The sequence below is a fragment of the Phoxinus phoxinus genome (assembly GCF_949152265.1).
Source record: "Phoxinus phoxinus genome assembly, chromosome: 7".
NCBI classification, from domain to species: domain Eukaryota; kingdom Metazoa; phylum Chordata; class Actinopteri; order Cypriniformes; family Leuciscidae; genus Phoxinus; species Phoxinus phoxinus.
In genome coordinates this window covers 33,282,956-33,299,840 of record NC_136882.1, presented here as the reverse complement: position 1 = coordinate 33,299,840, position 16,885 = coordinate 33,282,956, and the positions used below count along the sequence as shown (strand labels likewise).

Genomic DNA, 16,885 nt, shown 5'->3' with positions numbered 1-16,885 from the left:
GACTTGTTTCACAACCAGCTCTTACAATGTTGGCTACTAGAGTATTGCCTAGAATTTCCCACTTTGCTAAATACAGCTTTGGTTAGTGTACAAATATTGTGTCTAAATACTTTGTGGAGCCACTGTATGTAATTTTTAGAGTGTTAATGTGTTCTTTTGTTTTCTATGCAGCCTGTCACTGTGGTACGTGATATCACAGACCAGACAACTGCTGTTAAGAAGGAAGCTGTGTTTGAATGTGAGATCAAGATTAACTACCCCGAAATTACACTGTCCTGGTACAAAGGAACCCAAAAACTTGACAGTGGTGACAAGTATGACATCAAAATTGTGGGTGATCGTCACATCTTAAAGATCAAGGATTGCCAGACAAGAGATGAAGGCAATTATCGTATTGTGTGTGGGCCACATATCTCCAGTGCCAAACTGATAGTGCTGGGTATGTATCATAATTTCCCTTTAGTGAATGCAAAACTTTATAACTATATTTTATACTGTATGTTTTTACAATATTGACCCTTATTTTTTCTGCAGAGGCTGAAGTGGAACAGCGAATGCAGGATGTGGCTGGTAAGGAAGGCCAGACTTATACATTGACATGCCAGTTCTCTGAACCTAATGTAAAAACCCAGTGGTTTAAAAATGGGAAGCTTTTAGAGCCTCATAGCAGATATACATTTGCTGTGGCCAATTACACTCAGAAGCTCTCAATCAAAGATGTTAGACCTGAAGACCAAGGAGAATATACCTGCAAATATAAAAATCTTGAAACGACTGCAAATCTTTGGATTGAAGGTTTGTATAGATTCACTGAACTGTCAGACTTATGATTACTGTAAATTATGCTAGAAACTAACCTCTTCTATCGTCATCTGACTATTTCTTCTTCACCTCTTATGGAAAAAGAACTCTTCTTATTTTAAATGCCAGGGATATTTTGTCTTCACATTTGCCTGGCTTTCTTAATAGCAAATCTTAACTGACTGTATTAAGCAAAATAAAATAAAAAAGGTTCCACGTCAGATTCAGTCCTAATCATCCACCTTGCGTTATCTTTTTCTAGCCAAGCAAATACATTTCACCAAACGCATCCAGAACATTGTGGTGCGAGAACATCAATCCGCCACTTTTGAGTGTGAGGTGTCTTTCGACAACGCTATTGTAACATGGTATAAGAACACTTGGGAACTTAAAGAGAGCCCCAAATATACCTTTCAAAGTGAAGGGCGACGGCACTTCATGATCATCCGCAATGTTACCTCTGCTGATGAAGGTTTGTGGAGTTCCAGTGTGGGACCATTATTCGTTTTAATAATATTAAAAAAGAAGGCCCATTTAACCAAATCAATAATCCTTTAGGCGTGTACTCGGTCATTGTCAGATTGGAGCCCAGGGGTGAGGCTAAAAGTACAGCTGAACTTTACCTGTCAGGCAAAGGTCGGTACAGCTGTCGTGCTCCAGCATTTACTTAACTAACAACCTCTAGAATATCAAGGCTCCTTACATTTTTTTTCTATATATTTTTCCCCCTCAGAAATTGAAATAGAAAGTGTACCTTATGGTAAGTATGTGACACTTTTTCAAGTTTTTTTAACACCTATAGTGCACATTATTATTTCACGTAGTCCATTAATGTATATAAGTACATTTAAGAATGTTAAATAACACTCACACAGACATCCCGGATACATCAATACAAGTGCCTGAGGCATCTGCATTAACCATTGAAGGTAAGGTTGGGATTTTATGTAAAATTACTTCTAAAAATAAATAGATCCTTATCCTTAAAATAAGAGACAGTTACTCACACACTTATTATTTTCAAAAAGCTGAATCTTCCACGGAATATTACCATTATGAAGAAAAAATGGAAACGCAAGGTAAAACTGCATTATTATAAGAATTAAACTAACTTTTTCACATCATCCTTTTCATATAGTATCATTCACTAAAATTGACAAAAATCAATTAACCATTCATCTGTTCAACAACAACATCAAAAAATTCAAAAGAATAACATGATTGTGTGTTTTTTTCTTTTTTCGATTTTCCAACATCTTGCGTGAAGTAACCAAATAACGTCATTATTTAAAGTATTCTTTTTGACAACCATTTTGACACGTGTCACAACATTTTACTATTCACCAGAGTATGTGACCTGGACAGAGGAGAGTGTTGTAGAGGAAATACCAGTCACAGGTATTACTGAGAGCTTTTGGGTCAACAAATATAATTCACCATGTTGTTCTAACCCTCTTTCCTCTTTTGTTTGCTCACAAGTTACATCTGTTTCATATGTATTTTTGACATTCATATAATGTTTTTATCTCCCTTTGTCTTCCCCATGCCTTCACAATGTCTCATTAAGTTTTATTGTATGTGTTGTTTGTAGTGTGTCGTCATACAATCATATGTAACTTTACCAACTTAAATCTTTTTAAACAGATTTATTTTAAGATTTTGTGTTGTCATATGTTTCTCCAATGCCAGTTATTATAGTAATTATCCTAAGCACTTTCTTTGTCTCATCAGCCCCAAGGGTCCCGATCGAAGAAGCTGTCAGTAGAAAAACTTTGGGAATGAGAGAGGTGGCTCCAACAAAAGGTACTGAAAGAGAAAACAGCTCACTGCTTTACTACTTGTTGGCAAACATGCTTGCATTATCTTCACATTTGTCATGTTTATGGGTATGTTTGTAAATTTGTGTTGACTTTTACATCCTTAGTTATGTTGTGTTACAATATGTCAATGTTTTTGATATGCATGGTCACTCTCAAAGCTGAAGCTAGTCTTGATATTATAGAGTAATTGTTCTTGATATTCTCAAAGAATTCGAGGAACCTGAGCCATCTAAACCAGTGAAGCTAAAAACTGAAGTACCTGTGAAAGGTATGCAAATGTCTGTCTAATGTGCTCTAGTGTTTTAATCTATTTTTGTTTGTTTAAAGAGCACTTTCTTTAAACTTTCTCTAAACTTTCTTCTTATTCTGTCTGTGATGTCAACATTATGTTGTAGTGTAATTGTTTTTTTGTTCGTTTTTTTTGTCTAATTGACTATTCTTACAACATTTGTAATATTTTTTCGTCCAAAAAGCCAAAAAGCCTGTGGAAGAAATAGTTACTGCAGTTACAGTGCCAGAGCCAATTGAACGGCCCACAGCAAAAGGTATGCAAAGAACACATGCCATTATTTCCTGTTCTGTGTCATATTACCTGGTTATTAATGTGTGCATATACACCTCTTAAGCTGATAACGTCCTTTTTTACGCCCTCTTGTGAATGTAGATATTTTGCTTCAATGTCGGTTTATATATGTTAATGCATAAACGTTTTGTGAACAAATTGACAAAATCAGATATCACCCTCTTAATTATTTCCTTGTTTTATGTCTGGTATCTTTATTGATGTCAATCTGCTTGTTCGTTTTCTTATGGCATGCAAACAGCAAATCTTGTGTCTGTCCATTTTTAGTTATCTTGTTGTCTTTTTCTCTGTTTTATGTATGAATTTAACTGCTTCACACTGCTGTTTTCATTCATATCTTAACTCTTTTGAAACTCTACAAATGTACTAATACCAAAATATGTGTCATATGAAGAAGTGTCACAGCCAGCAGCACCTGTAGCTCCTGTGGCTCCTGCACCTAAACCTGAAGAGCCTAAAGCTACACCAGTAGCTGAGCCCAAACCAGAACCAAAATCCAAGATTGAACTTAAGCCCGAGCCTGAGGCTAAGCCTACTCCTGTGAAGAAGCCTGCGTCACCTCCAGCTAAAGGTACTGTTAATTGCTTATGCTTCATGTTGTGTGTTCATGGTCTTGTCTTCAAGATTTTTATATACCTGTCTTTGTTGTTGCAATTGTCCAGTTTCCCTTAGGAAGTGCATTGAATGTGACACTGTGTGTTGTTTGACACGTGCTTGTAAACAAATCATTGCATGTTCTTTAAAGTTCTTGTGGAGGAAAAGAAACCAAAACCACCAATTCAAGAGCCACTAAAGAAAGTGCCAACTAAACCTGAGGAAGTCATTGCAGTTCCAATTGAAGAACCTCTAAAGAAAGGTATTGAGTCACTTTTCTTTATTTTGTGTGTGTGTTCTTAATTAACTAGCCACACTCTTGGTAAGAACACATGACGTACAGTGGCTTTTGTTTGTCAATGTCTTTGTCCTGCGATTAATATTGTTTTTTGCTGCACGCTTATTATTAAATGCTGTATATTGCTTCTTGTCCTGCTTCCATTAGGAAGCATGTTTTTGTGTGACATTGTGTGTTCTTTGACATGCTTCTTAAAATAAATCTTTAAACAATATAATGCATGTTTTTTAAAGTTCTTGTTGAGGAAAAGAAACCAAAACTACCAATTCAAGAACCACTAAAGAAATTGCCAGCTAAACCTGATGAAGCCATTGCGGTTTTAATTGAAGAACCTCCAAAGAAAGGTATTGACTCACTTTGTTTTCTTTTGTATGTGTGTCCTTTATTAACTATCCACACTCTTATGAGGAACAGATGACTTACAGTGGCTTTTGTTTATGCTAGTATCTTTGTCCTGCAATATTATTGTTTTCCGATGTACACCTATTATACTGTTAATTGCTTCTTGTCCAGCTTCCATTAGGAGGCATGTTATATGTGAGACTGTGAGTGCTTTGATGTGCTTATGAAAACAAATCTTTAAACAATACATGTCCTTTAAAGTTCTTGTGGAGGAAAATAAACCAAAACCTCAAATTCAAGAACCACTAAAGAAATTGCCAGCTAAACCTGATGAAGCCATTGCCGTTTTAATTGAAGAACCTCGAAAGAAAGGTATAGACTTACTTTTTGTATGTAGGGCTATTTCTTTATTACCTTGCCACACTCTTATGAGGAACACATAACCTTACTGTGGCTTTTGTTTGTCATTGTCTTTGTCCTGCAATATTATTTTGATTAACTTATTATGGCATATTGTTCATTTCTAATTATTTATGTTGTGTGAGTTTTTAAGGGCTTTTCATATACATGTCTTTATTGTTGCAATTGTCCAGCTTCTATTAGGAAGCATATTTTATGTGACACTGTTTTTTTATGTGTGCCTATGAAATTAATCTTAAAACAATACAATGCGTGTTCTTTAAAGTTCTTGTTGAAGAAAAGAAACCAAAACCAACTATTCAAGAACCACCAAAGAAAGTGCCAGCTAAACCTGACCGAGCCATTGCAGTAGAAGAACCTCCAAAGAAAGGTATAGACATATAGGTTTTGTACAGTATGTAGGGGTATTTTCTGATGTATTTTTCTTTCTTAAAACAATACAATGCATGTTCTTTAAAGTTCTTGTTGAAGAAAAGAAACCAAAACCAACTATTCAAGAACCACCGAAGAAAGTGCCAGCTAAACGTGACCAAGCTATTGCAGTAGAAGAATCTCCAAAGAAAGGTATAGAGATATAGGTTTTGTATGTAGGGATATTTTATGTTGTATTTGTGTTTCTTTATTAACTAGCCACACCCTTATGAAGAACACTGGGTTTTATATCTTTGTCCTTTGTCTTTGTCCTCAAATATTATTGGAGTTTGGTTTATTCTTATTTGCAGCTTCTACCATATCTTTTACATCTTGTGTCTTAATTTCTTATGTATCTTAATTCTTTTATATTTGGTTGCATTCATATCTGCCCAAATGATCTTTCACTCATCTTGTCTCGCTCTTAAAACAGTGCGATTTGAAGCATTGTTCTTAACTTTAATATTCTTTCTAAGTGCAAGAACCTTCCAAGAAGCCAGAGGCCCCTCTGATATTGTCTACACAGAGAGAAGACTTGGTTGAAGAAGAACTACATAAAAAAGAGACTGTTTCTACTCCTAAAAAGCAGGAAAATGTGCTTCAAAAGGAGGAAATTGTACCTCAAAGGACAGAGGTTTCTCTTCCTGCTAAACAGAAAGAGGAAATGTTGCCCAAAGAGAAAGATGTTACAGCAAGAAAGGATGAAGGAATTGATTCTCTAAAGAAAGAGGTCCCACTTCCTGCTAAACAGGATGAGGAAATATTACCTAAAAAGAAAGAGGTTCCTCTTCCTGCTAAACAGGATGAGGAAATATTACCTAAAAAGAAAGAGGTTCCTCTTCCTGCTAAACAGGATGAGGAAATATTACCTAAAAAGAAAGAGGTCCCTCTTCCTGCTAAAAAGGAGGAAATTGTACCTCAAAAGAAAGATGTTTATCTCCCTGCTAAACAGGATGAGAAAATATTATTAAAAAAGAAAGAGGTTCCTCTTCCTCTTAAAGATGAAGAGGCAATTGAACCTAAAAAGAAAGATGTTCTTCTTCCTGCTAAACAGGATGAGAAAATATTACCTAAAAAGAAAGAGGTTCCTCTTCCTCTTAAAAAGGATGAATTTGTACCTCAAGCAAAAGAGGTTTCTCTTCCTCCTATTATGACTCATAAGAAAGAGATACTTACCACACACATTTCAGAGAAGAAAGAAGAAAAAGAAATGTTCTTCATAGAAGAAACTGCACGTCTACAGAAAGATGTGATATTTCCCGCACAAATTTCAGAGAAGAAAGAAGAAAGCGAAGAGATTTTCTTCAGAAAAGAAATTACACATCTAGAGAAGGAAGTATCCTTTATACCAAAACTGGAAGAGAAAGAAGATATTTTTCCTAAAAAGAAGGATGTAGTTGCTGTCACTAAAAAAGAAGAGGTCATACTGCCTCATAAGAAAGAAGTTCCTCTTCCTGCTAAAAAGGATGAAGATATTGTACCCCAAAAGAAAGAGGGGACTCCTACAAAAGGTACAATGATATCAGATAACATCTGATTGTCTTTTCTTCGTATTCTTTACTTTCCTGTCATAGAAATGGTTTTCTTTTAAAACTTATCTTGAACTATTTTATTGTACTAATTTCTTAGTGTCTGTGTAGTCCCATATATGTTTGTCTCTTGTCCTTTTCAAATTTGTTTTTATTCTTCTTCATTAACCTCTTACCACTCGCTAGAGTGATCTCTTGATCCTATAGATGTGAACTTTCACTTACATATGTCTTAAACCTGTGCTAACTGAAAATTAAATACAATGTTTTGGTGTCAACATGGACAGAGTCTCCAAATGAAGAACTACAAAGAAAGCCAGCTACAGTTCTTTTTCCACCAAAGAAATATGAGAAGACTGAAGGTACATAAATCAAACACCACTGGATTCTTTGTAATCTTTTTATTTGACCATCTTCTTTTTAACAACTTTTTTTCTCTTGAACATCTTTGTCTTCGTATTCTGTTTAAATCCCATGGGGTATTCTAAGTACAGGAATCTTTAATGTCTTTCAAGTAGGTGAAACCAAACCCCCAAATCTCCAAACTAAACAAAAAACACATATCACTAAGGGTTTAGAGTCGCAGCACCCTGCTAAAGGTACAGATTATGAAATCCCTACAAGAGAATTTGTGTAAATTTGTATCAAATGTAATGGCTCTTAAATTGAATCTCTCTTTTAAAGAGTTGTTTAAAGCCTGAGACAGTATTCATTCATCAAGTTATTTTTCAGCAAAGACACATTTCCGACTTTTTTGTACGAAGTATACCCCGTTACCAGATTTATGATTCATCTCCATTACAAACGTATTGTCTTTCTATTATATATGAATCTCTTGGTTCCACTGTTGGGTAAAATAAATCTTAAAAATGTTTCACCACATCCAAGATCTTCAAGAGCCCACTTCTGTCCTGAAGAAGGATGAAGTCATGCCATCAGACAATCGGAAAATTGCAATTAAGACCGTGCTAATGGAAGAATCTTCTAAAGAGCACACGTCTCATCAGAAACCTGTATCACACACAGAAATACTGTATGAAGGAAGAAAGAGCACAGAAATTGACAGTTTACAAATTTCAAAACTGGAGGATTCTTCAAAAGAAAGTAGATTGCCTTCAGAATATTTTAGTGTGAGTGAAAACTTTTCGGACGAAAAGCCATCTAGTGCACTTGTAATGACAGGTAAGATTAAAAAAAGAAAGAAACCGAAAACAGTGCTTGCATTATGATTTCAAAATTGTGGATATGATCACTGAGAGTTTAGAGGAATTGCATCTTTTATAAAGGAGAAACCCCTCTAAACTCTAAGTGATCAGATATCTCCAATGTCACAATCATGAAATAAGAAGAGTTGTTTTAAAGCCAGAGACAACATTAATCTTCTGTAATTCTCCTTTTACAGAAGCTATTTTTCAACATTATTCTTTTGAAGTGCAAGAACCTTCTAAAAAGCCAGAGGTTGCTCAGTTATTGGCTACTGAGAGAGGAGATTTAATTGAGGACATAGGTTATAAGAAACCAGCTGCTGCAGATAGTAAATTAGAAGATACAGAAGGCAAAGTACCTCAAAAAAGAGAGACTGATGCTTGTCACCAAAAAAAGAAAATTACAGACAAACTGCCTAAAAAAGATTTTGTTATTGGGCCTAAAAAGGAAGAAATTGTGCCTCAAACCGAAGAAATTGTACTTAAAAATAAACATTTAGCTGTTTCTCCTATAAAGGATGAGTTTCCTCTTCCTCTCAGAAAAGATGAAGAAATAGTAGTCCAAAACAATAATGTTGCTGCTTCTCACAGAAAGGATAAGAAAATGTTACCCAAAAAGAAAGAGGTTCCTCTTCCTCCTAAAAAGGAAGACGATATTTGTCTTCAAAAGAAAGAGGTTAAACAGGAAGAGGAAATGTTACCTAAAAAGAAAGCTGTTCCTTCCAGAAAGTATGAGGAAATTATATTTGAAAAGAAAGAGATTGTTCTTCTTCCCAGAAAGGAAGATGAAATTGCTCTTCAAAAGAAAGAGGTTCCTCTTCTAGCTAAACAGGGTGAGGAAATGTTACCTAAAAAGAAAGATGTTTCTCCCAGAAAGGATGAGGAAACATTGCTTAAAAAGAAATATGTTCCTATTCCTTCTAAAAAGAAATATGAAATTGTATCTAAAAAAAGAGATGTTGATCTTCCCCTTAAAAGGGAAGAGGAAATTGCACTTCAAAAGAAAGAGGTTCCTCTTGCTGCTAAACGGGATGAGGAAATGTTACCTAAAGATAAATATATTCTTCCCAGAAAGAATGAGGAAATCTTGCCTAAGAATAAAGAGGTTCCTCCTCCCCTTAAAAAGGAAGAGGAAATTGCACCTCAAAAGAAAGAGGTTCCTCTTCCTGCTAAACAGGATGAGGAAATGTTTCCAAAAAAGAAAGATTTTTCTCCTCCAAAAAGTGAGGAAATGTTGCCAGAAAAGAAAGAGATTCCTCTTCCTCCTAAAAAGGAAGATGAAATTGTATCTAAAAAGAAAGAGGTTCCTCTTCCTGCTAAACAGTACGAGGATATGTTACCTAGAAATAAAGATGATTCTCTCAGAAAGTATGAGGAAATCGTATCTATCAAGAAAGTGGTTCCTCATGGAAAGGATGAGAAATTTGCTCCTCGAAAGAAAGAGGTTATTTTTCCTCCCAGAATGTATGATGAAATATTGTCTAAGGAGAAAGAAATCCCTCTTCCTTCTAAAAAAGATGAAGAAATTGTACCTAAGAAGAATGAGGTTCCTTTTCCTCATAATGAAGAGAAATCAGTAACTCAAAATGAGGCTCCCACACTGACAGCAGAAGTGGTAGTTCCACTGAAAAGGAATCAGGTTGTCACTGCTTCTAAAACAGAAGAAACTGTACCTCAGACTAAAGAGATAATGCCCACACAATTTTCAAAGGAGAAAGAAGAAAGTACACTTAAAAGAACAGAAGTTGCTCCCTCTCTTGATAGGGAAGAAATTACATGTCTACAGAAGGAAATGTCCCACATAATTCAACTGGAAGAGGAAGAAGATGCTTTGTCAAAAAAGGTTGTTCCATTTCCTAAAGTAGAAGAACTCTTTTCTCAGCCTAAACCACAGGAGAAAGATGTTGAGCCTAAAAAGAAAGAAATGGTTGCTGTCACTAAAAGAGCAGATGCTATAGTACCTCAAAAGAAAGAGGCGACCTCTATAAAAGGTATAATGACATCAGACAACATCTTGTTATAATATTTTAAAACTTGGTTTCTAAGAAATTATTTTCTTTGAACTTCAAATCTTTTAATCTTATACTGAGTTGTTTATATGTCTGTGTGGTCTCATGTGTCACTTGTCTGCCGTAATCAATATTTATTGACACAGAAAGTAGACATTTTCTTACAATTACATCAAGTTGGATACTCCCAGAGGACAAACAACACAAAACATTCAGGACATTTATTGTATTTCCCTTTTTTTTTTTTTTTTTTTGCTCTCTGACTAACCTCTTGTTTGTCCTGTCTTGAAGTCATAAATAAAGTTATGACCCCTGATCTTTAAGTAAGAGTTATATTATATTTGTTGAGTCTAATGGTAAATTGGCTAAAATTGATTCATTTTTTTATTTAAAAATAAAAAGGTTTGGGTTAATAATGTACAATTTTATTTGTGATGTAAAGTGGCAGAGCCAGAGAAGAAACCATCTCTAGAGAAGACACCCGTTTCTTTGAAAGAAGTGGCACCCCCAAAAGGTACAATGGGAATTCTTCAACAAACTCTTTTTATGTCATACTAAATTTTACGTTTTAGTTTGTCAAATCATTGTGGCCTCTTTTCATTGTTTGTCCTGTTTTTGACAAGTCGAATCCTTCATATCTTGTACTTCATAATTTTTCTCATCATAACTCATCATAAAATTTGTAATTTTTACAGTTGAAAAGAAACCTTCTCCAGAACCTGAAAGAAAGAAAGAATCTTTGCCAAAGCCTCAGGCAAAGACAGTTTCCCCAGAAGGTACTTTTTTGTTTGATATGTATGTGATATGTTTAATCTAACAACAATAGTTTGTTTCTTTAGCGTATTTAACCTCAATAGAGGGCCTTAACATACTGTACATTTGCTGTCGTATTTTTATGTTGTTCTGTATCATTTGTGTTCTGTGTGTGTAACAATATTGGTCTTGTTATAAGTCTCAAACAGTCTTAATGATAAAAAAGTTCATGCCTAGTGAACCACTCTGACTTGGCAATTAGTCTTTAATCTTATCTCAATTTTGTGTCGTTAAGACGATCTCTTTTGGTGCTTAAAACATGTTCTGTCAAATCTATGTGAATGCATGTCCTTGTAGTTGTTTGCATGAGTTCTTCATACTGACTAATAATTTCCACAGCAAATATCTTCAAATTTTCTTACAATAGTTACTTAAAAAATAAGCTGTGTGATATCTCCATTCTCCACATATCTCATCTCCCTATGACTGCTCATCTTGATGTTCACTTGTATCTTGTATCACTTGTACAATTTTAATCTATAGAGCATCATATACAGTAATGTCATGAGAATGTTTTGCACATTACAACTAAAATGACTGATTCTTTATTTTAACATACGCATATAGAGTAGATTTAACCAGAGCATTTCATGTGTTGTATGTAATGCTTGTAATATCTGTGTGTCTATTTCTTAACCTCGATAGAGGTTTGAAATGGTCTGTTCTTTCATCACATTGTTATCTTAAATGTCTTTCGACTTAAATTGACATCAAACAACACACTTTATTTTAATTTAAAGAGGTCGATAAGAAGGCTGCAGATAAACTCATCTCTAAGCCCAAGGAAGAGAAGACAATTCCTACAAAAGGTATTATGGTAACCACAAGTCTACATCCCTGTAATGTGCTGAGAAGGAATGTCTAGTACAGAAATCTCATCATATCTTTGAAATTCCTTTTGAAGTACCGACACCTAAAGAACCAGTGAAACCAAAACCTTCTCCAAAGGAAGAACCGGTACTAGTCCAACCAGTGGAAGGTACTGAAACAAAAACCCTTCTTCATAATAACTCCCACTGTTTATAATACATCTTTAGGGAATTCTTTTAATTGAAAAAAAAAAAAAAAGTTGTTTATAAAAGGTAGGTAATAATCTGCTACTCAATGTAAAAACTTTGTAAGGTGTGTTGTAATGTCTGTCAAGTTGTGTTTTGTATGTGTTTCTCTTATGTGTAAGCTATTAAGTGAATGCACTTAATAGTGTCCCCTTTCCACTTAATAAAGAGAGGTGTCTTCTTTAGCAGGTTAACTCACAACCAGTGAAAATGCACATTTTCTGCACATTTTGATTTCCATTATTTAATTTAGACACTTTTCTTTGCAGTAGATAAGAAATGTTGTTATTGTAACTTTTGTTTAACTTTTTTGACCACATTTCTAAATCAGATGGTGAAAAGGGACCAGTTTCTGCACCTGGACCAGGAAAGAAAGGTAAAAGCATTTAAAAAAAAACGTTTTAATCTTACCGAAAATATTTTCTTGCAGATGGTTAAGCCGTTTTAGATTAGATGTTCTCTCTGATTGTATTTGTGATGTTATTTTGAATTTGGTTATGTGTATGTAAAAAATGTTGTATGTTGTCAGTTCCACCTTTGTCACTTTGTCTGTTATTGATTGTGTTCTTTAGTCTTGTATTATGTTTTGTCTTGTCATAGTTTGTTGTACTTGGAGGCCAAAGGATGTTACTGTGTTAAATGTGCTGTGGTTGTTTTTTTGTATGTACCGTTCCCTTTATAATGCAATACATTTCCAAATCTAAAGGCAAAGTTCTTAAAATAAAGGAACAGGAGGGAAGATTTGAAATTCCTACCTTGAAGAAAGCTACAAGAGTATCCAAAGATAAAGACGAAGATCAAGAAATGGCCAAACTGAAGAAAGTGCTCAAACCACAAGAGGAGGAATATAAAGAAGGCCCAAAAGTGTATGCTGAGGCTCACACTGAAGTTATCATAACTGAAAGTTATGAGGCAGAAATGCATTTTGAGACTTATGAAACTACCAAGAGAGTTGAGACAATTCAACCTAAGGTAGACAAAAAGAGTCCTGTTGATCCTGATCTAACATCACATCAGATAAAACCAGAAAGCGAAGTAGAAGAAAAAGCAAAGAACACGACAATAGGAAAGGTTCCAAAAAAAGATACACCAGAGGAGCCTGGCTTTGTATTGAAAAAGGTTAAAAAATTACCATTAGACAACAAAGAACAAGAATCTGTCAAATTAAAGCCATTTGAGAAACCTGTAAAACCGCCAGCTGAAACTGAAAAAGACCCCCAAAAAGATGAAAAAGGAAGAGAACCTATAACTTTTGACAGAAGTAGAGAACCAGTTACTTTTCAGAAAGGAGAGCGACCTGAAAAGTATGAAAAGCCAAAAGAACTTGATATCCTTATGAAAAAAGAAGTCCCCTTGGTTCCTGATAAAAAGGAGCCAGAGGAAGTTGCCGTTAAAGCAGTAACTAGACCTCCCAAAGATGAAGCACCTTCAGAGCCTACAGATAAATTATTTAAAGGTAAAGGTAAGATTCCATCTACAGATCAGGAGTCTGAGAAGATTAAACTTAAACCATTTACGAAGAAACCTTCAGCTGGATCACCAAAAGAAAAGGAGGTTCCAGAGCCAAAAGAACAAAAACCAATTGAGTTGTCACCACTTAGTAGAACACCAAAAGATGATACTAAAAAAGAACCAAGTATTACACCGAAAAGAGTTGAGAGTCAAGAAACTCCAGACAAAGGTAAAGAGGTGCAGAAAATACCAACTAAAGTACCCATAGAAGACAAAAAGATGCTGCCTAAAAAGGTTACCCCGGTAAAGGACATTACATTAAAGGAAGATGAGAAGAAGCCTATAGTCACCAAAAAGGGTTTTTTATCCAAAGAGGCTGAGGAAAAAGAAGACATAATTCTAAAACCCATTGAGCATGAAAAGGGTGGTGTAGAGCCTGAAAAGATTCCTTCGCCCAAGGTTGGGAAACCAAAGCCAACTGAATTAGTTCCTTTGGAGAGGAAGCCTAGTGAGGATTTAGCAAAGAAGCCTAAGAAAGTTTCACCCAAAGACTCAATTGAAGCTGTTATCTTGAAAAAAGTACCTTCAAAGGTTTCACCTGAGGTGGAGAAATTTGAAGAAGCTCTTCCGATTTCTGAAGTAGAGGAGATTCAAGTCCTAAAGGAGCTGTCTCCTGGAGCTGTACAGTTAAGAAAAGTGTCAACCCAGTTTGAAGAAGAAGTATTTGAAGAAGAGTTTGAGGCTGAATTTGAAGCAGAAGATGAAGAAGAAGCGTGGGGATGGGAGGTTGCTTCTCGAGACAGTTATGGCTCAGAAGGCTCTGAAGAAAGATATTTGGAGGAAGGGGCACTTGAGACTCCTGGGATGCCAGGGGGTAGACGAGGTGAGAGGGTGGCTGTGAACTACACCAGTGAATGTCTCATTTTCCGTGCTATGGAAACCAGCCCCCCTATTGTTATTTAATTTCTTCCCCGATAATTTCCATGTCAACATCCATGTCCATCCACATAAAACTGCTAAATCTTGTCTGCCGCCTTCTTCATCTTCTTTCAATCTTCATTGTGGCATGTGTGTTGTATTTCAATGTCTTTTCATCTTGTTTGTTGTTTATCTGTGTGTCTTCATTGATCTATGAAGTATAACCACTGGTGTTAGGAACGGTTATCGTATTTGGATCATAACTTGTCTTCTAACTTCTCATTAATTGGAAGCATGATTTTTATCATCTTCATGACCCTTCATTCCCTATGTTTAGTATTTTCCCGTTTGTCTATACGTGTTTCTTCATTACTTGACATTTTAATAAAATTTTCCACATCTATGAATTGAAAATAATTGATTTTTGTTTGTTCAGAGGGAAAGCCTAAAGAGGAAGCTGGAAGAGGCAGAGGCTTGAAACGTATGTTTATTTATTAAATTGTATCCCCTAGCCATTTTATACCATTTATATATCCGCTCATGACAGCTCTGGAAGGAATGTATCTGTATTAAATGTGCTTACTAATAATTTCTTCAAGTGTAAGATTTTAGTTTAATTAATCCCCTTTTTACATTACAGTAAGACAAACTCCTTCTCCTGGTGATGGTGGAAGGGGTAGAGGCCTGAAACCTGGCGCTGGTGGTGACAAACCTCCAGGAGATTCACCATTTGGTTTCCAGCTCAAAGCGGTCCCCTTGAAGTTTGTGAAGGAGCTCAAAGATATCGTGTTGCAGGAGGCTGAGTCAATCGGCTCCTCAGCTATATTCGAGTGCCAGATCTCTCCATCTACGGCTATCACCACCTGGATGAAAGATGGAAGCAATCTAAGGGAGAGTCCTAAGCACAAATTCACATCTGATGGCAAAGACCGCAAACTGCAAATCATTGATGTACAGCTTTCAGACACTGGAGAGTACACATGTGTTGCAAAGCTTGGCAACAAGGAGAAGACCTCAACAGCTAAACTTATTGTTGAAGGTAGTGCGCTGATTATGAGTAAAAATATTAATATACTTTCATCTACTTTAAAAGATATACTTTAGACAAAAAAATAATACCACATGAATTGTGATTTTTTTTTTTTAGAGTTACCAGTGAAGTTCACAAAGACTCTGGAGGAGGAAATGTCTGTGATTAAGGGACAGCCAATGTACCTGACCTGTGAGTTGAGCAAGGAGAGGGATGTGGTCTGGAAGAAGAATGGAAAAGAGCTCAAGCTAATTGCTGGCAAGATTCAAATCAATGTTATTGGACTGCAGCGCTCTGTGACGATCCAAGACACAAATGATGATGATGCTGGCGTTTACACTTGCGAGTGTGAGGACATCAAGACACAAGCCAATGTCAAAGTCATTGGTATGCATATAGGCATCTTCATAGTTATTCAATTTATCTATTAATAGTTTTGTTCCAAAAATTACTAAACTAAATATCTACCTTTGCAGAAATAATTAGAGATTGGTTGACAAAACCTTTGAGGGACCAGCATGTAAAACCAAAGGCTATTGCGACATTCAAGTGCGAACTGTACAAGGACACTCCCAACTGGAAGTGGTTCAAGGGAGATGAAGAAATTCCTACTGACCCTACAAATAAGACTGAAGTGAAAAAGGATGGAAAAGATCTCACTCTTACAATCAAGAATGCTCAACCTGATGATGTTGGAGAGTATACCATAGAAGTTGAGGGCCGCAGATATGCAGCAAAACTCACTCTTGGAGGTGTGAGACAGACTTTTCATTTATTACCTTTGCAGAATCTTGTTTTTGTATTCCCTTTATATACTTTTTTTGACTGTCAAAATTATAGAGCGTGAAGCTGAGATCTTAAAGCCTCTTACTAGTATGGAGGTGGTCGAGAAAGGGGATGCCAACTTTGATACTGAAATTTCAGAAGATGATGTGCCTGGAGAATGGAAACTTAGAGGACAGGTTCTGACAAGATCACCGGTAAGATAATATATAATTGAAGAAGATGCAGTTTTATATAGGCTATTTTACAAAGAAGAAGTAATAGAAGTAATTCTATTATTTTTCATCCTCAGACATGTGATATCAGAGCAGAGGGAAATAAAAGATTCCTCACATTGAAAAATATTCAACTTGACCAGGCTGGAGAAGTCTCTTACCAAGCTTTAAATGCCATCACCAGTGCAATGCTAACAGTCAAAGGTATGTTGATGAGCATAAAATGTATGTCTGAACAAGAAATGCAGTATTTATAAACTGAGGAGGGTGAAAAATAATCTTGTGATAACTGTTATTCACACCTATAGAAATTGAAATGGACTTCACAGTCCCATTAAAGGATGTTACTGTGCATGAAAAGAAACAGGCAAAGTTTGAGTGCACGATCACAAAAGATGTGCCTAAAGTCATGTGGTTGAGAGGATCTGATATTGTAACATCAGACCAAAAATATGATATCATTGATGATGGAAAGAAACACATGTTGGTCATAAACCACTGTGAATTTGAGGATGAGGGAGAATACACTATTGAAGTGTTGGGTAAAACATCAACAGCCAAACTGACAGTTGAGGGTAAGTTTTCATTCAAGCTATATTTCAGTCAC

At 35.7% G+C, this 16,885-nt stretch overlaps 1 protein-coding gene across 9 annotated transcripts in view; it reads left to right on the top strand.

Moving 5' to 3' along the window:
* Window positions 1-16,885, top strand: part of ttn.2 (titin, tandem duplicate 2) — a 162,197-nt gene that overhangs the window by 54,117 nt on the left and 91,195 nt on the right. For 2 of the 9 annotated variants that reach the window (XM_079617480.1, XM_079617477.1), the window contains 13 exons: window positions 172-439; window positions 535-570; window positions 2,533-2,604; window positions 2,830-2,889; window positions 3,095-3,166; window positions 3,599-3,775; window positions 12,212-12,256; window positions 14,687-14,731; window positions 14,891-15,289; window positions 15,398-15,667; window positions 15,757-16,032; window positions 16,121-16,260; window positions 16,356-16,482. In XM_079617480.1, the coding sequence (XP_079473606.1) occupies window positions 172-439; window positions 535-570; window positions 2,533-2,604; window positions 2,830-2,889; window positions 3,095-3,166; window positions 3,599-3,775; window positions 12,212-12,256; window positions 14,687-14,731; window positions 14,891-15,289; window positions 15,398-15,667; window positions 15,757-16,032; window positions 16,121-16,260; window positions 16,356-16,482 (1,987 nt within the window). Of the gene's footprint in view, window positions 1-171; window positions 440-534; window positions 796-1,063; window positions 1,274-1,359; window positions 1,438-1,534; window positions 1,562-1,676; window positions 1,731-1,829; window positions 1,881-2,148; window positions 2,200-2,532; window positions 2,605-2,829; window positions 2,890-3,094; window positions 3,167-3,598; window positions 3,776-3,949; window positions 4,061-4,329; window positions 4,441-4,699; window positions 4,811-5,123; window positions 5,229-5,317; window positions 5,423-5,745; window positions 6,781-10,454; window positions 10,527-10,707; window positions 10,789-11,565; window positions 11,635-11,729; window positions 11,805-12,211; window positions 12,257-12,586; window positions 14,216-14,686; window positions 14,732-14,890; window positions 15,290-15,397; window positions 15,668-15,756; window positions 16,033-16,120; window positions 16,261-16,355; window positions 16,483-16,586; window positions 16,854-16,885 lie in introns of all 9 variants that reach the window. The other 7 variants (XM_079617481.1, XM_079617478.1, XM_079617482.1 and 4 more) reach the window with 5 other exon arrangements.